Source organism: Notolepis coatsorum (assembly GCF_963971535.1).
Source record: "Notolepis coatsorum genome assembly, chromosome: 2".
Taxonomy (NCBI): Eukaryota; Metazoa; Chordata; class Actinopteri; order Aulopiformes; family Paralepididae; genus Notolepis; species Notolepis coatsorum.
Window position 1 is genome coordinate 208,362,199 of NC_140166.1, and position 19,823 is coordinate 208,382,021.

The window sequence follows — 19,823 nt, forward strand, 5'->3', positions numbered from 1 at the left end:
ACAAAACACAACCCAGCTGACGTCATCACCCGGGGAATGTCCCTGGATGACCTCACCCGTCACAACCTATACAGTGACGGGCCAGAGTTCCTCAAGCTCCCGGAAGAAGAGTGGCCTACACCCACCCCACGGGAAGCGAGTAAAGAGGAGGCAGAAAACAAGAAATCTATGTTCTGTGGATTGAACACACTCGTCTCCACAGACCCCGACATAGACGATTGCCTCACCCTAGAGAGTGCGCAGCTAAAGACATTCCTGTGGCACCACCCAGAGCTCACTACTGACATTACTACAGCTGACTACGAAGAAGCAGAACTTCTTCTACTACAACGAGCCCAGAGAGACTCGTTCCCCGATGAGCTAGACTGTCTACAGGGAGCAAAGCCCGTCCCATCAGACAGCAGACTGCTCCACCTAGCCCCCGAGAGCGACACCCATGGTCTCATCAGAGTGGGTGGTCGTCTGCGGAGAGCTCCAGACTTACCGGATGACGTCAAGTACCCGATAGTCTTAAACAGCCGACACAAGGTCACAGAGCTGATCATAAAGAAATACGACGAGGATGTGCATCACGCCGGGGCAGAGAGAGTCTTCGCGGAGATCAGACGTCGTTATTGGATACTGCAAGGGAGAGAAGCAGTGCGGCGCTTCCAGCGAACCTGTCTAGACTGTCGTAAGTGGCGAGCGCAGCCCAGTATACCCCGGATGGCTGACCTACCTCCCTGTCGCCTCCGACTCGGCGACAAGCCCTTTCACTCCACCGGTATGGACTGTTTCGGCCCGCTGTATATAAAGAAAGGAAGAGGCACCGAGAAGCGGTGGGGTATTGTATTCAAATGCATGACCACCCGAGCGATGCATATAGAACTCCTTCCAACCATGAGCACAGACTCATTCCTTATGGCCTTCCGAAGATTCACATCGCGGAAAGGCAAACCGTCTATATTGTTGTCTGATCACGGGACAAACTTCAAAGGCGGAGAAAGAGAGCTGAGAGAGAGCTTCCAAGCTATGGGCCCAGAACTTAAGACCCACCTCGCTCCATACCAGATTGACTTCCAGTTTAACCCCCCGAACGCACCTCACTTCGGTGGAACTTGGGAACGAGAAGTACGTTCAATAAAGACAGCCCTGTACGCCGTGCTTGGGGCCCAGACCGTGGCGGAAGAAGTCCTAATGACAGTCCTCACGGAGATCGAGGGAGTATTGAACTCAAAGCCCCTCGGTTACGTCTCAAGTGATGTAGCAGATGTCGACCCAGTCACCCCCAACACACTCTTGATGGGGCGGCTGGACCCCGCGCTACCACAGACAATGTACAGGCCTGAAGAAGCAAACGGCCGAAGAATGTGGAGGTACAGTCAAGTATTGGCTGACAAGTTTTGGAACAGCTTCCTACTCCACTACCTACCGTCTCTACAGACCCGCCAGAAATGGGTGAAAGAGAGAGACAATTTGACAGAAGGAACAGTCGTCATGATTATCGACCAGTCACTACCCCGAGCTATGTGGCCGGCCGGCCGCATAAGCAAAGTGATCACCGGTGCCGACGGAAAGGTCCGTGCAGCCGAAGTGCTCGTCCAAGGGCGGACCTACACCCGACCCGTGGCGAGGCTAATAGAACTGCCAAGGCTCCCCGATACCATCGATGACGACCATGACCCCATGACTTTGTGAACTGACAGACCCCTCACAACAGACATTGAGTAGAGGACAGTGCGGTTAATCTGTCTCTGCTTAGCTAATTAGGTGGGACTAATTAGGGCGCGGCTGTTACAAAGGATCAGATTAAACCGAATATATATATTTATTTATTGATATATATTGCATAGTATTTGTATATCGTTTGATATCCCCTGTATATTCCTTGTACATATACACGGAATATCCCTTTAGCCCAGACCATAATAGTTCATTCTCCTATTGGACAGTGGTCCACCGGCGCCAGAGACCGGCCTCCGGAGCCAGGTTCAAAGTCACCGTCAAGATGTGTCTGGACATGCCCGGCCTTGCCCAGGGATACCCCAGAAATGAGAGTGGAACTAGTTTTGTTCACCGTGCGTATAAATACGGCGCAGGTGAATATAGAAGCCCCTTACCTCCTTACCCTTCGTCCTTAGTATGTTACCGATAAGTTGAAGCCTCACCCACGATACAACGTGCGGTGAAGTATGGCCTGTTTGGCCTCAGAATAGAGCATCGAGACCGCGTGCGAATTAGTAACTGAATTGTCAGAGTTTGGCGCTATACCGTCGAGTGCGACATATTTCTATTAAGTCTTTAATAGTCTATTTGTGTATAGTGTATCGTGCGGTTAGAATTCTACAGTGACCAGCATCTCCAACGCTTCCTCGTATTAGCTAGAGTTCTTATCCAGGCTGGGCCGACCACATGGCGCTTTCACCCGAGGAGACCTAGACGAGAGCCGTATGGACATGTACACTGGATTAATCTACCCGACGACTACATAGCCCTTTGCGGCTGGAATATATTTGCTTTGGTCCTGTGATTTATGGAGCGGATAATCGCCGACGCCTGCACGTGTTGGATTTACCCCGAGAGGAGTCAAGTCGAGTCGGCGCCCAGAGAGCCTGAGGCCGACTAGCTTTCTTCCCTGTGGAGCTACAGTCTACAAGAGAACCAAGCTGTATTCGTCTGTGGATCAAGAGGCTACTGCACCGGCTTCTGTACCTGAAGTCTCCCTAGTCATCGTTGACCAGACGTCCTACTACCGACAGATCTTCTACCCCCCCTGCTGGCTTACAACCAGTGGGAACCCCTTCCAGTATCTCCGCTATATTACTAGTGTACCATAGATATAATTCCCTAAGATTCAGGTTGTATAATTACCTCCTGCGTAACCAGAGAATGGACATTCGTTATTGATTTGCCTACGCATACTCCTTTGCCTTACAAGTGCATTCAAAGAATAATGTAAAGTATCCTATGTACCTTTTGCTCCATTAAATACTTGATTAATACCTTTGACTGGAACCGATTTCATTGTGGGAAGTGTTCATCATATTCATATATCGTGTACTGTATGGCCAGTAATTAAAGTACATAAAGCGGTAGTGGTTTAATGATACCATACTTATCAATACAGTCAGGGAATTGTACCCCTCAGTTACAGCTCGGATATGTGAAATTGCAATATATTGCTAATTCCACTGTACATCCTATTGTTAATATGGACGGACATCTCCCCCTCTAAGGATGAAAGCCTTGGACAAGGTTCCTTCACACGGATCTTCAAAGGAAGAAAGAGCGACATCCGTAATGGAGAGAGACACATGACAGAGGTCTTACTGAAGGAGCTGGATGTTAATCACAAGAACTGTTGGGAGGTAGGTTTCTGTGGAGAAACAATGCATTACAAGAGTGTCTGAGGAAAGTATGTCCACTGCAGTTACTGAGACATGTATGAGAGAGACATGTATGAGAGAGATATGTATGAGACATGTATGAAAGAGACATATATGAGACTATGAGCGAGACATGTACGAGACATGTATGAGAGAGACATCTGAGACAACTATGAGAGAGACATGTACGAGACATGTATGAGAGAGACATCTATGAGACAACTATGAGAGAGACATGTACGAGACATGTATGAGAGAGACATCTATGAGACAACTATGAGAGAGACATGTACGAGACATGTATGAGAGAGACATCTGAGACAACTATGAGAGAGACATGTACGAGACATGTATGAGAGAGACATCTATGAGACAACTATGAGAGAGACATGTACGAGACATGTATGAGAGAGACATCTGAGACAACTATGAGAGAGACATGTACGAGACATGTATGAGAGAGACATCTATGAGACAACTATGAGAGAGACATGTATGAGAGAGACATCTATGAGAGATACATGTATGAGACACATATGCTACATGTATGAGACATGAATGAGACATGTATGAGACATGTATGATAGATACATGTATGGCACATGTATGATAGAGACATGTATGAGAGAGACATGTATGAGACATGTATGAGACATATATGAGAGAGACATGTATGAGACATGTATGAGAGAGACATGTATGAGAGAGACATGTATGATACATGAATGAGACATGAGAGAGACATGTATGAGACATGCATGAGAGAGACATGTATGATACATGCATGAGAGAGACATGTATGGGACATGAATGAGACATGTATGAGAGATACATGTATGAGACATGTATGAGACATGTATGAGAGAGACATGTATGATACATGAATGAGACATGAGAGAGACATGTATGAGACATGCATGAGAGAGACATGTATGAGACATGCATGAGAGAGACATGTATGGGACATGAATGAGAGAGACATGTATGAGACATGAATGAGATATGTATGAGATATGTATGATATAGACATGTACAGTATGACACATGTATGATACATGTACAGTATGACACATGTATGAGACATGTACAGTATGAGACATGTATGCACTTATCTTCTGTTCTGTTCTTTTTATTTTCTTCCCTCTCTTTCCTTCTAAGTTGTTCTTTGAAGCCGCCAGTGTGATGAGCCAGATTTCTCACAAGCATCTCCTCCTTGTCTACGGCATCAGTGTTCACAGGGCAAAATGTAAGTGAGCACCTCGGATCACACCGGTGTCTTTGTGCATTTCTCAATTCCATCTCTCTACCCAACTCTTAGCGTTCCTCCTGAAAGAAGCCTAGGAACGACCTGGTGTGACCGAACACACTGGGAAGCTGCTGACTTTAATCTCCCTGTCGAGGAGCAGCTGTAGACACAAACATAACTGTGCTCTGCTGGGCGTCTGTGTGCCTTCCAGACATCATGGTGCAGGAGTTCGTCAAGTGTGGGGCCCTTGACCTGTACTTGAAGAGAGGCGGATCTGTGTCAGTGAGCTGGAAACTTGACGTGGCTAAACAGCTGGCTTCTGCACTCAACTTTCTGGTAAGACAAACTTAACGACCGACGGTATTACGTGGTGTGGCTTTATTTTCCCCACTACATTACTCACTTGGAATTTATTTTTAGTGTCATTAATTAATGATCCAAAGATGCCTGTTTGAATGAGCTTGCTTTCTTCAGTGGTCAACTGAATATTTATTGTTTTAAAGGACAAATTATACAGGAGCTTGGCTTGGAAATAAGTTGCACTTAAAACATAAACGAATGTGTTAAAAGGGGGACAACATACAATATTTCTGTGGACCTAGATCATAAGGGAACCTGAAGTAAAACAAATTATAAACCCTTCTTACTGTCTTCTACTATCATGCACTCTTCCACCAATTCATCTTCCTTGTCTATATTACTACCTACTATACTAATATGTCTCTACTTACTATGCACTCAACACTGTAGTGTAGCACCCAAGTTTCAACACTGTTTTATGAACATTGTTACTCAGCTGAAAGAGTTGTACCCTTCCTGCTGACCTGTTGTACAGAACTTGTAAGTCACTTTGGATAAAATGACTAAATGTAAATGTAAATAAGGGGACATCATCCCAAATTATGAAAATGCTCGGGTTGGATTATTTTTAATATCATAATATAACATTATTTAGACAGGATTCTTGCCATCAAAAAGGTGATAACAGAAGAAATACCTCTAACACCAGAAACAATATACAAAGCTTATACATCTGAACATTTTGAAAAGGTCTTAGATGGGGAGTGACAGTGATAACAAAGTCACATAATAAGGGTTGAATGAAAAGTCAAGAATCTGAATGTTTTGGTTGTCATTGAATTATCTATCTCTATTTCATTTAGTATGTTCCTTATCTCATTCTCCCCCACACCCCTGCTTTATATACCGGTATGCAAATGATATGCTAACTTCCCCCAAAAATGAATAAAGATGCATTTCACATTGACATATGAGGGACTCCATCAGTAGACTATCATTAGTCACATTGGTCCTCATTGATCAACGGACATAGGAGAAAGGTTATATAATTGTAACTCTACAAAAAGTACAAGCTTTTCTGGCTTTTTTGGCATTCACAAACGGTTCCTTCTCTGTGATTCGCTCGTAGCGAAGATCAGGATTTACGAGCACAGAAAGGCAGTCCTTCATGCCCTTATAAGGAGCTGGCGGGCCGTTTCTGTATGCAAATTCAGGTGTGCGAAAACACATTTTCAGTTTAAGAATGAGCGATCAGTTGCGATCATTTTGGCAACTTACTACCACCTCTCCACGCATTCAGGAATCTGGGGAGAACTATCGTAGGTTTCCTCTTACGAACTTCTTACGAGGTTATTTACGAGGAAACTTACGAGAATGTTAGTGAATGAGGTCCATTGTCTCTGCAGGAGGAGAAGAACATAGTCCACGGGAACATCTGTGCCAAGAACCTGCTGCTGGCCAGAGAAGGGGACCCGTCTCAGGGCAGCTCTCCTTTCATAAAGCTGAGTGACCCAGGCATCAGTGTGGCATTGCTGGGCAAAGATGGTAACACTCTCCCTACTACTGGATCTTACAGTGCTGGAGAATAACAGATGTGTTTTCCTCTTATTGTGTCTCAGAGCTGGGTTTGTGCTGCGACATGTTGATCAAATATGCTGCAATTGCAAATTTAGAAGATCCACTGTGAAAATTGTTAACCCTTTCACTACCACACTACCAAAGGGTTAACCCTTTCACTGCGACAATACAGAAGGTTAACCATTTCACTGCCACGCGACAAAGGGTTAACAACCTGCAGTGGTAATGAAAGGGTTAACCTTCTGTAGTGTGGTAGTGAAAGGGTTAAATTATTCTCAAAGACGTGTGTGTGTGTGTGTGTGTGTGTGTGCGTGTGTGTGTGTGTGTGTATTTGTACATTTCTTACTGTTTCTATGAGTCCTGTTTTTATGTTTGGGGACAACGGATGGAAATTAGCCTCACACTAAATCTGGCCATTTTTACACTTTTACAATTTTGCATTGTCCCGTCCAAATAAACAAATAAAAAAAAAGGGAATTGAGACAGCATGGGGAGCCAGATGTGAGGGACTGGGGTTAAAGGAGAGACAGAACGGGTAAGACACGAGACAAGGATATGGAATACTACTAACTATAAACGAACAAAGAACTGTGACTGACTGGGTAATACTCAAGTTCTTTAATAGTTGTCATACAGAAGTACAGAATACTTTCATACAAAATGCTTCTTACTGCTACGATCTGGCAGCATGATGACATCTGAGCCAGGTCTAAATAAGTGCAGCAATCAGCACACAGATGTCCATCAGCTGCTCCCAGAGCTTCCCCACACCTGACTGATTATGATGAATTGAAAATGGGGGACCTTGATGTAAACAAGACGAAAGTCTTTCTCTGGTCTGCATCCCCATTGTGAGTATTGAGCCGTACTGTATTGTACCCATTCTGCAATCTGTTAATAACATTTTCAATCAATCAATCAATCAACTCTGCGTCTGTAATTAGAGAGAGAGAGTAGACAGGCAGGAATAGGGTGTGAGACTATCAGGTATATTATATGTTACGACTAGGGATGTTCTATATTGGCTTTTTTACCGATATCCGATATACTGATATTGTCCAACTCTTAATTTATCATAGTATCAATATCAACCGATACCGATATATGCAGGGTCCCCCCCCAAAACGGGATAATTTCAGGTAATTAACATTACACATGATGCATACTTTTTTACAATAAATAAAGTAAGATACCGATCATTTTCGATATTACATTTTAAATGCCAATATCGGTAGGCCGATAATATCGGACATCTCTAGTTACGATAAATATCTGTGTGTGTGTGTATGTTTTTTTCTAGTGGTCCTGGACAGAATCCCATGGGTGGCCCCTGAGGTGCTGGAGGCCCCTGACAGGGTGACTCTGGAGTGTGACAAGTGGAGCTTTGGCACCACGGTGTGGGAGATCTTCAGCGGTGGAAAGACACCACTGCAGGGTTGGGACTTGGAGAAGGTATCCAACCTGAGTCCTCCTCCCGAGTCCTAACTACAAACAGCAAGCCAAGAGATGACACAAAGCTACCTGCACATTAAACTAAACCTAGCACAGTCAAAACGTCAAGGTCAAAACAATAACTGTCAGCTTTAATCCATGCTATAATCATCTCACCTTTTCTTTTTCTTCATGGTCAAATATGGTGGAACTCTGCCTACTCATAAAATCAGGGTAGATTGTCTTGTTGTTGTTTTTTTATTTTATTACTGATTGCACTTGCACATATCCCTTACCTACTCTTACTAGTTACGCTGCTGGCCAGTATGACTACTACCATACGGTCTTTATACCTGTATCACTGTACAGATGAATACTACAACTCTGTACATACATCTGATTTACACTCAGTAGTACTCATTTATATAATATTATACCCAGTTTAATCACCTGTACATTGTATATTGCTGTTGCACTTTACTGCTACATTTGCACTCTGGTTGGATGCCAAGCTTCTTTCCGTTGTATGTATTTGTGCTGTATGATGACAATAGATTTGAAGCTAATCTAAATAAAATAAAAACATTTAAAAAATTACGTCTAGCATCTGCTTTGGTTAAATAATAATTATGAAATGTGCATTTTTATCATAGTACAGTAAAAAAAATAAGCAGTGTAAACAATATAATTAAGTCTGAATATAAGCATTAATAAATTCTGCTTTAAATGAAATTTGCATTTCTATCCTCCAGAAACGTCAATTCTACGAGAGCTCCAGGCAGCTGCCGCCCTCACAGTGGACAGAGTTGGCTGAGCTCATCGGTCAGTGTATGAACTACCAGCCGGCCTTCAGGCCCTCCTCTCGCAGCATAATCCGTCAGCTCAATAGTCTCATTACCTCAGGTACTGTTCACCTGCTGTTTGGTTGGAAACAGTTTTTTTTATTGCATTTTATACATTTTAGTTTTGTAAATGGTAAATGGTGCATTTATTATCCAAAGTTGTATCCAAAGCGTTTTACAATTTGTTCCTCACATTTTGACCCATTCACTCACACATTCACACACCGACGGCGGGGGCAACCATGCAAGGTGCCAACCTGCTCATCGGGAGGAGCGGGAATCAAACAGGGAACCTCCGGATTACTACCTCCTGAGTCCCCCCCATGAGTTTTGTATATAGTGTTTGGTCTTTATTCTTTTACTGTTTACTGTATGAAGCACAATCTCAGGAGGTTCATACAGAACCAAGCATTTCACTATAATACCTATGCACCTTATATGTGACAAATAAAACAGAACTTGAGCTAGATTTGGGATGGTAGGTTGTTCTGATGGATAATAATCATATTTTGAGAGATATTACGAATGGCGAGGCCTATGAAAAGCTGCATATATCCAAGTATTCATAATGATACAGTTATTTGTGAGAAGCTATATATTGTGGATTGAAATTTGAGAATGCGTAAGAAAACCAACAAAAAGAAAAACTTCTAGAGCAAACATGTCAAACCTTTAACTTCAACCCAACAGATCAAATCTAATCAAATCAAATCAAATGTATTTGTAAGGTCCGACAACAGACGTTAATGTCCCCATGGGCCGGACACGTCTTCTTTAAACAAGTCAAGAAGAAACATCACAATAAATCAAGAACAAAACTAAAAAAACACCATGAAATCCAAAATAAATGTTAAATAAATAAATGCAACACTCCCAGACATACCCCACGTGAAGGTAAGGAAAAACTCACTAAAAACCTAGCAATAGGAAAAAAGCACCACAGGCAATGTGGAGGAGAGAAACCTTAGAAGGTCCCTTGAAGGGGGGATCTCCCTTCTTAGATGTCGGTGATAGTAGTGTTGCTATGGATGACAATGGGTGGAGAATAAAACAAGCGACATAGTTGGTATGTATGTACTGTACATAATACGTGTAATAAAACACAAATATGTACATGCAATAGCAACTGGGGTACATAAGAACATTTTTGAAAGATTGAAATAGAATAGAGCAAAGAACAGCAACAACAAAAGAAAAGGCATAGGGAAACAAGCACTAGTATGCAAATAGGATAACGGCTAAATGTCAAGGCTCAGAGCTCAAAATATCAGTCATATTCCGTTTGCACATTCAAGATTCAAGATTGTTTATTGTCATGCAGCACAGTTAAACAGACAGTTTGCCATACAATGAAAATCTTACTTTGCTAGTCCGCCCTTCACACAAAATCACACAATACTTAAATATTTAAATACAAGCGAGTGCTCGAAAATAAGGTAAAAATAGATAAATATAATATATACAAGGCACAGTGAGTAACATTGCACGTTCCGATCAGTATTGGAGATGACAGTGGGTCACAGCAGCAGTTAAAAAGTGTCTTTAGTGATTCATAGTTTGGGGGAAGGGTGACAGTGTGTTCACAGCAGCAATCAGGTCAGAGTGTCTGCCAAGAAGGTGGAGGAGCTGGCATTCACATGTCTGATGGCCTGTGGGTAGAAACTGTTTGTCAGTTTCGTAGTTCTGGCTTTCAGACTCCTGTATCACCTGCCTGATGGCAGGAGGTTGAAGAGTCTGTGCTGGGGGTGTGTACTGTCCTTAATTATGTTATGTGCTCTCCTGGTGGCCCCGGTAGAGTACATGTCCTGTAGTGAGGGGAAGGCTGCTCCAGAGATGTACTGAGCAGTTTTAATCACTCGCTGGAGTGCCTTCCTCTCCTTAGCAGTGCAGTTTCCATACCAGACCGTGATTGAGCTGGTAAGGACACTCTCAACCGTACTTCTATAGAAGTTGCTGAGAATTTTGGGTGGCACTCACCTATGTACAGAGGTGTGTACTGTACACTCCTCCTCCGTGGGTTAATAATCATCTCCTTGGCAGTCAGGATATCATAACATGACAGTTATTACATAGTTTTTTTTTACGAGCCTTACTGTTTATCCCTGCAGACTATGTGATACTGCATGCAGCCGAGCCCCTCCCACAGAGAGACGCCTTCTGGAGAGCTGTCAGTCCCTCCCGTCAGGACCAGACAGTATTTGAAGAGAGACACCTGCGCTACGTCTGCCACCTGGGAAAGGTGAGCGTTCCACCGGGAACCAGCAGAGGGCGGTATTGTCTTCTCTGTTGAGAGTCCGCCTCTACCTTCCACGTGATTTTTCCCCGTTGCCTCTGTGAGCGAAGACGCTCTTTGATTGCAGCGAATAAGAAAAAGACGCTCTCCGATTGGCTAACCCTGACCCTAAGCATAACCACTTCGAAAGAGGGCCTAAGCATAACCACTTCGAAAGAGGGCCTAAGCATAACCACTTCGAAAGAATGCCTAAGCATAACGAAAGGTTATCCTATAACCTAGTTATATGAATACTGGCAGAGCGTCTCGCTCTTTGCCATTATGAGATATCTCTTATCTCCTAGCACCTACTGTGCTCACGAACAAACAATTGCACTCACATGCACGTGACCAGGCCACGCCCCCGGGTCCTACTATATGACACCGGACATGGTCACACTCTACCTTCCTCAGAAAAGGTTTCCAACACTGAAAACCCAACCAAGGTGACCTCAGGGCGCTAAGAGCGAGACGCTCTGCCAGTATTCATATAACTAGGTTATAGGATAACCTTTCGTTATATTATCATACTGGTCATCGCGTCTCGTCTTTGCCATTATGAGATATGGGACAGAGCAGACGCGTGACCCGACAAGTGTACCCCCTGAGGGCCCGTAAGCCCCACTACCAGGGAGGAGGGGAGTCCCGTCCACCCGCCCGTCCTAACGAAGGGGGGGAGGCAGTCAACTCCACCAAAGTGCGAAAAAGGGAGAACCAGAGCTTCCGTTCAACTGTTTGTTTGTTACTTGATACTAGACTATCGTTTCGTTTTCTCAAGATCTCGAGAAAACTATCCCGTTATCACGAGAAAACTAATTAAATTAACTCGTTATCACGTGAAAACGGAGTAAATAAAATGTATGAATGTACGGCCTCTTAGGGCTTCCGTACAGGGGCAGCAGGTAATGACATCTTTGTGTTTCGAGCTTAGACTCAACAGAGCACAATTAAGAAACAACAATACAATACATACAAGAATGGTAACAATAAGTAGTAGTAGTAAGATAAAATAAGATAAAATATAAAATGGGGTATAAATGAGGCTCCCTGCAACATAAACTAGATTTTTATTGTTTCATGATTATGTAACTAGTTTTAAGATATTTACCTAAAATAAAGAAGAACAACAACAACAACACCACTACTACTACTACTACTACTACTACTACTACTACTACTACTACTACTACTACTACTACTACTACTACTACTACTACTACTACTACTACTACTACTACTAATACTACTACTACTACTAATAATAATAGTTATTATTATTATTATTATAATTATTATTTATGTAAACAAGTCACATTATCATGAAACATTTGTAAACAATCAAAATGATCTTCCAGTGCAGTACTGTAAGTGAAATTTAGCTTTGATAAGCTTGATAAGTCCGGATATAATTCCTTGCCAAATATGTTTGTTTTTCCAGTGTCTCTGGTTGTCTATCAAGGATTTGGTCGACCAATCAGGCCTGGGTTTGAAACCACCAATGACCTTTGCTTCCTGTCACTCTGTACTGTATCAAATAGAGCATACCTTTAACCCTTTCACTACCACACTACAAAAGGGTTAACCCTTTCACTGCAACACAACGAAAGGTTAACCCTTTCACTGTCACACGACAAAGGGTTAACCCTTTCACTACCACGCTACCGAAGGTTTCCCTTTCACTGCCACACGACAAAGGGTTAACCCTTTCACTACCACACTGCATAACCGTCTGTAGTGTGGTAGTGAAAGGTCAACCTTCTGTAGTGTGGTAGTGAAAGGGTTTAAAAAACTAAAGAAAGTATTACAGAAGAATGTTATTTTCCATCTGATTGATTGTTTTCCCAGGGGAACTTCGGCAGCGTGGAGTTGTGTCGCTATGACCCGCTGGGAGACAACACGGGCGAGATGATCGCTGTGAAGAGGCTCCAGCCCAACAAGCAGTCCACCCTGGAGGACTTCCAGAAGGAGATCCAGACCCTCAGCGCTCTGCACTGTGACTACATAGTCAAATACAGAGGGGTTTGCTACAGCATGGGTACACATCTTTTAAATATATACAGTATATATTAGTGCTGTCAATAGATAAAAAAAAAATAACTAATTAATCTCACCATTTTCTGTAATTAATTTAGATTAAAAATAGCATTTTTCTACTTAAGACCGAAGCTTGTAACAGATATTTACTTGAGTAACATCATGGAATTAATGTAAAATCAACACAAAGAAAGTATATTTAGATTCAAAGACTATTTTAATAGCTTTCTTTGAATACAGTTTCTCTCCTGTGAAATACAAATGTCCAACAAAACCATCAACCTCTTTCTTATATCCGCGGCGCTAAGATTGAAGATTTTTCACTCCATAGATTAATCTAGATAAATTTATTTTAATGCTTTAAATCATTTAAATTAATCTCCAAAGTTAAAGCATTAATTTTGACAGCCCTAGTATATATATATAATATCTAAATAAATACAATAAAATGGCCCTGATAGCTGTGTATTGTAGGGAGGCAGGCTTCAAGGTGAGAGAAGTGGGCTTGTGACCAGTAGGTCACAGGTTGAGAGTCCCCGATCTGGAAAAGGGAATCTAAGCAGGGGAGGGTAAATGAGCGTTGCGCTCCCCTCCACTTTCACCGAAGTGCCCTTGAGTAAGGCACTTAACCCTCAACTGCTTCGGTGGAGCTGCTCAGTGGCCCAACACCTACTGTGAGTGTGTTGCATGGCATTGCTGACAGACAGCTGAAGTACATAGCGTACATGTCCAGTAAATAAAAGGTTAAAAAAACAAAGCGTTAAATAGTAAATGTGCCCAGTGGAACCAGTGTAGAGTATTCTCTAGGAAGTAGAGGGCAAACCAGAAACTCTTGTGATTCTTGTGAACCAGAAACTCTCTACTCTTGTGTCATTGATGAGTGTCTCCCATGGAAAACAATAAACCTATGTGCACAATAAAAATCTTAGAGGGCTCATTCAGAACCAAGCATTTCACTGTAATGTACCTTATATGTGACAAATAAAACAAAACTTGAAACTTGAACAATAACAATAACAAACTTGATCTATTCCAATGAACAATAAAAAGATCAAATATAGATTTAAGTTGATTTAGGAGTGAACTTCCATTTAATTATCTATCAATAAAACACTGTAGGACAAATATTACAAGTCAACTTTCATGCTTTTTGCCTCTAAGTGTACAAAGGACAGGAAATGGTTGTGATGGGAATTATGGCTCTTAGAAGGGAGGCCGTATCTTTTGGTTCCGTTTCTTTCCAAGAGGCATTAAAAAAAACCTTAAGCCCGGGGCACCCCAGTGGCGCACCACCTAACTACACTTGCCGCGTAATAACAACGTCCTGGGTTCGAATCCAGCCGAGGGACATGTGTTGCAGGTCCTCCCCATCTCTCTCTCTCTCTCCCAATTTCCAAACTGTCCTGTCAATAAAAAGCACTTTGAAAAATGGCATAATTCTTTTTAATAAAAAATATTATTAAAAACCTTAAGCCCGACGGGCCCAGTACAGGGCCGAGATACATATCACACATAAATCGATCAATACAGAACATATTAATTAATGTTGCTTTACTGTATCTACAAAAAACCCTGTAAATCATACATTTTTCACGTCATGGTGTTATTCACAGTCAAAGATGAAAAAAACAAAAAAAAATGGTTCATTACAATTTACTCAAGCCTATAACAGACACGTTAGAATGTATGTATGATATCCAACATGAGTGTGATATTAAGCGTCCACCAAAGTTTCAAACAAAAAATATAGGCCTTAATATATATATTAAGGTGACAAGATGTCCCCGATTTTCGGGGACAGTCCCTGAATTAAGTAATCTGTCCTCGACCATATCCCGAAAACGTCCCTGAAAACTGATTATATCCTTATCACATTATAGAAGGCAGAAGGGGTCCCAAGTGACATGTTATTGTACTGTACCAGTTATGAATTTACTAGATTCAACTTTTGAGTGTGAACAATAAAGTGCATGCAGCATTTAGATTCATAACAACAAGATCCACGTGTGTTTACGTAAAGGGGAATGGATTTAGGGCAGGTGGTGAAATGGGCACAACGAACAATAAAAATAACGGCTCCCACCAAGTGTGTTCTCTTCGTTCGTACCAAAGGGCCGCTCAAAACAATCGGATCGTTTGTGAACGTCACATCACTAGTCGAGAGCATATTTACAGACACTCAGTATCTGATATAATGGCAACATGTTTTGTTGTGTCCTTTGTACAGCTTCAGTAATTTTTCAACAGGTCAGTCGTGTTCCTTGTAAATAAGGAATACTGTATGACCTTCTCTACTCATCTTCAACCTGTTGAACCTTCTCCTAAAGGTCGTCTAATGAGTTTGGTGATGGAGTACCTGCCTCATGGAAGTCTGATAGGCTATCTGGAAAAGAATCGACATAACATGAACACCAGAAGAATGCTACTCTTTGCTTCTCAGATCTGCAAAGTATGTGAACATCCCACATACTGTACACATTCCTACGTGTCCTGTCGTGTATTGAAGTCTCTCTGTACATCGTAAAGGCAGAATAATGTATACGTTGCTTTGTTGCTGCATACTGTATACTTTACTTACGGTAATCATAGTATATATTTAGATTCTAAGTGTTATTGACCATATTTTTTTTTTTTTTTTTATCCACTTTTTCTCCCGTTTTTCTATTTTTCTCCCATCCCAATTTTCGTATCGTCCAATTCAACCCTCCCCTGTCTTTGAACGCTGTTTCATGCCTCCCACAAGCCGGCTGCAATGTGGACTAAGTCATACATAGCACGAGTCCCCTCCGATACTCGAGGTAACAGCAGTCGCATCTTTCCACCTGCGTGGCTCGATCTTTCAGGGGTCTGGGCTTTGGAGGGGCCCCGCCCCCGTCGCTTCCTGATTCTACTGCGCAGGCGCACCAACCGACCTGTAGGAGTCGCTGTCCACAACGCCCGATCCCCACCCATCAGTTTCCCTCCCCCTAATAGTGCCAATGTGTATTAGTGCGGACGACCAGCTAAACTGAAAGCAATGTGGAGCGCTGGGCTTGAACAGGGAGATGATCTGTTTGAGCCCAGCCTCCAGTATTCGCGGTGAGCGCCTTGCCCACTGCACCACGTAGCCGCCCTTATTGACCATATTTATTGTAATGTATAATATAACTGATAGGGCATACTGTACATACATACCCTCATCTGCACCTTTGACCACACTGCCTACTTGCTCATATGCGTATATTCAGAGTTAATTATATTGTTTACACTGCCTACTTTTCTACTGTACTATTATATCTTCTACTATTACCATGCCCATACCTGTACCTCCCCTCCCCCCTCCCCCATGCTGCTATGATGCCTGAATCTCCCCAAGGGGATCAATAAAGGAATATCTTGTCTTATCTCATGGTTATGTAGGGGCTGGAGTATCTGCAGAGTATGCGTTATGTGCACCGGGATCTCGCCGCCAGGAACATCCTAGTTGCCAGCGAGACGATGGTGAAAATAGCAGATTTTGGGCTGACTAAAATCATCCCATTGGACAAGGAGTACTACCGGGTCACACAGCCGGGAGAGGCCAGCCCCATTTTCTGGTAGCTGGCGTTAAATTTCAACATGCAAATTCCATTTGATCTCATTTTAAAAACGGAACATTGAACACATCCTTCATCTGAAGTTGCTTAATTAACACACCAGTATGTACAAAAGTCATACTCTCATACCACAACTTAAAAATCGGATTGAAAGCAACGCTGTTCAAATTATGCTAAGCAGATCAGAATGTGTTTTGACTAGCTGTTCTCTAATCCATCCATCGGAATGCCTGGTTCCTGCTCATCTGGTTTCAGGTACGCCCCAGAGTCCATCACCGAGTCCAAATTCTCACACAAGTCAGATGTCTGGAGTTTCGGAGTGGTCCTCCACGAGCTCTTCTCCTACTGCGAGAACCACCGGAACCCCAAGAGAGTATGTGGTCAAACCAAGACATAATCAACAAACAAATAAATAATAATTACATGTGCTCATATAACAGTGATAATAAAGTTTTTTTCTTTTTTCTTTTCTTTTTTACATCTAATTTTTTTTTTTTTTTTTTTTTTTATATCCTTAATTTAAATGTAATATCTAATTTAAAATCCCAGTAGTTTCCTTGTATTCTTTTTAACATCAGCATGTGTGGTCCCATTACCTGTATCCTCTGTTAAAGCTCTACATGCAGGAGATGTGAGGTCTCATCACCTGTATCCTCTGTTAAAGCTCTACATGCAGGAGATGGGAAATGACATGCAGGGCCCCTCCATTTCAATGCATCTGGTTAATACCCTCAAAACCAGCTGGAGGTTACCTGCCCCACCAAACTGCCCCCCGAAGGTAAGCCAAGCTCCACATGATGCAGTCATTATATAGGCACCACAGGGGCTCATACAGAACCAAGCATTTCACCGTAAAGTATGTGTATTTTATTGTGATATTTAATAAACAAACTTGAAACTTGAACAATTATGTCATATTTGCATGTGACATTGATAGCTAATTTATATTGAAATAAATCAAATAAATCTACTTACAGCATAATCACATTTTGTATGTTCCACACCAACAGGTGTACAGTCTGATGATGACGTGCTGGGCTTACGACCTTGAGGATCGTCCATCTTTCTCCAGTTTGGGAGATGAGATTGAGAGCATTGCACAGGAAGAGAGAGAGAACGTTAAGGGCTGAGCTTTTTTCTACCGCATGGTTGAATCCAGATCCGTGGACACTGGAAATTTAGATGTCAAGCAGTGAGATGAACACGAGAACGCTGCATGTGTCAGGGCTAATATGGACAATTACACATCATCAAACATTTTGCTTGTCTACAGTTACAATATTTACGTATGTTTAATAGATTAATTTAAAGTTTTGTTACTTTTTTGTTCATCCGACACATTGGTCGCTATTGAAATAAACCACTTCACGTGGCAGCCGATTCTTCGTATTATCATGTCAATATGTTAGTTTCAACAAAAGTGAAGGAAAAGATTTGTCACAAGATTACTTTTATTATATCAATAGCAGCTGGTAAAAGTTTGGTGATTTATGGATTGACCGTTGTTATGTGTCCAAAGCCCGAAATAAAAAATAACTGAACTGAACTGAACATTTACAGAAGGCCGTTGAAATTTTCCTTTTGTCATTTTGAAATGTCTATACTCATGTACAGGGTGGAAATTACACAATTATAAGGGCAACTTTTTTTTAGGGCACAAAGGCCATTGAATAAAATAAGTGGATTTGGAACCTACGAATAAACATCTTAACTTCACAATACAAAAAAACACATTACACAAAATACAAATGTTTTTTCACTTTTTAATATTAAATTGAAATATCACAAATGTCATTTGTTTGGCCTACCTTTATACATTCATTTAGGCTTGGTTGTAACTTATGCTTCACATTCACCCATTCACTCACGCAAACACACACCGACACCGTCCAATTACCAGACGAACACTCTGCCTCCTGATCCTGAGGGCTTTATTTGGGAGGAATCATAGTGATTTCGTTCATGTCAACTCTACAGGCCTCCTTGTAATTAATTAATCATACAAATTTAAATAAATATGACAATATTTGTATGATAAAAAAATTACGTTTTATATTTAAAGTCATGCCTCAACACATTCGAAAATAAATAATAGCACTACACCAACACTGCAAATGATAGTGGATAAATAAATAAGAACTAAAGCTAATCGCGTGAATATATCTATTGTGGAATAGACTGTATGAATATTCCATATTTATACCGTCTTGTTGCGCGCTCCTGGCCACCTCACCGCTCTCAAAGAGCACCTACGGGTGGCTGCAATTAGAAACTGGCCCCGGTAAATGTCCAAATCTCCCCCCCCACCTACCCACCCAACCCCCTCCAATGTACAGTTTCTTCCCCTTCGGATGTATATATATTTTTTTTTTTGATCCACTTTTTCTCCCATTTTTCTATATTTTTCTCCCATCCCAATTTCGTATCATCCAATTCAACCCTCTCCTGTCACGAACGCTGTTTCTTGCCTCCCACAAGCCGGCTGCAATGTGGACTAAGTCATACATAGCACAAGTCCCCTCCGGTACTTGAGGTAACAGCAGTCGCATCTTTTCACCTGCGCAGCTCGATCTCTCAGTGGCGAGGAGTAACGCGTGGGAGGCTCACGCTGCCCCCGACACTTCCTGATTCTACTGCGCAGGCGCACCAACCGTCCTGTAGGAGTCGCTGTCCACAACGCCCGATCCCCACCCATCAGTTTCCCACCCCCTAATACGGCCAATGTGTATTAGTACGGACGACCAGCTAAACTGAAAGCAAATGTGGAGCGCTGGGCTCGAACAGGCAAGCCCAGCGTCTCCAGATTTCGTGGCGAGCGCCTTGCCCACTACGCCACGTAGCCGCCCCATGATGGCGAAATCTTAAATTTGATGTCAAATGGATTGGTATGGTCCTCTGCATCCAAAGGTCAACTAAAGAAATTGCAAACTGCCCAGAACAGAGCTGCAAGATTATTCTTACATTGTTCCATGAGAACAAACACTATCAGTATGCACTGTCAACTCCCATGGTTAATGGTAGAGAATAGGCTGGTTTTCAACACAGTTAAATTTTTCAGGTACACTGTCTTTTCGTCTCAACCTGTTTTCTTATACAAACAAATTGTCAGATGCAGTCAGGTTCATTCTTATTTTACTAGGTCAGCCGATGATGGACAGATTATGTTACCACGTCCAAAAT

The 19,823-nt window shown here is 42.2% G+C and overlaps 1 protein-coding gene across 1 annotated transcript in view; it reads left to right on the forward strand.

The window, feature by feature from the left end:
* jak3 (Janus kinase 3 (a protein tyrosine kinase, leukocyte)) overlaps window positions 1-18,183 on the forward strand; it is a gene marked incomplete at its 5' end in the record, with an annotated part of 36,728 nt that extends 18,545 nt beyond the window's left edge. The window contains 13 exons of the mRNA XM_084308993.1: window positions 3,216-3,347; window positions 4,524-4,611; window positions 4,823-4,947; window positions 6,318-6,456; window positions 7,790-7,941; window positions 8,673-8,823; window positions 10,871-11,001; window positions 12,880-13,069; window positions 15,396-15,517; window positions 16,468-16,643; window positions 16,899-17,016; window positions 17,308-17,421; window positions 17,654-18,183. Of these exons, the coding sequence (XP_084165119.1) occupies window positions 3,216-3,347; window positions 4,524-4,611; window positions 4,823-4,947; window positions 6,318-6,456; window positions 7,790-7,941; window positions 8,673-8,823; window positions 10,871-11,001; window positions 12,880-13,069; window positions 15,396-15,517; window positions 16,468-16,643; window positions 16,899-17,016; window positions 17,308-17,421; window positions 17,654-17,773 (1,758 nt within the window). The 3' untranslated portion in view covers window positions 17,774-18,183. The remainder of the gene's footprint in view (window positions 1-3,215; window positions 3,348-4,523; window positions 4,612-4,822; window positions 4,948-6,317; window positions 6,457-7,789; window positions 7,942-8,672; window positions 8,824-10,870; window positions 11,002-12,879; window positions 13,070-15,395; window positions 15,518-16,467; window positions 16,644-16,898; window positions 17,017-17,307; window positions 17,422-17,653) is intronic.
* Window positions 18,184-19,823: the final 1,640 nt, after the last annotated feature.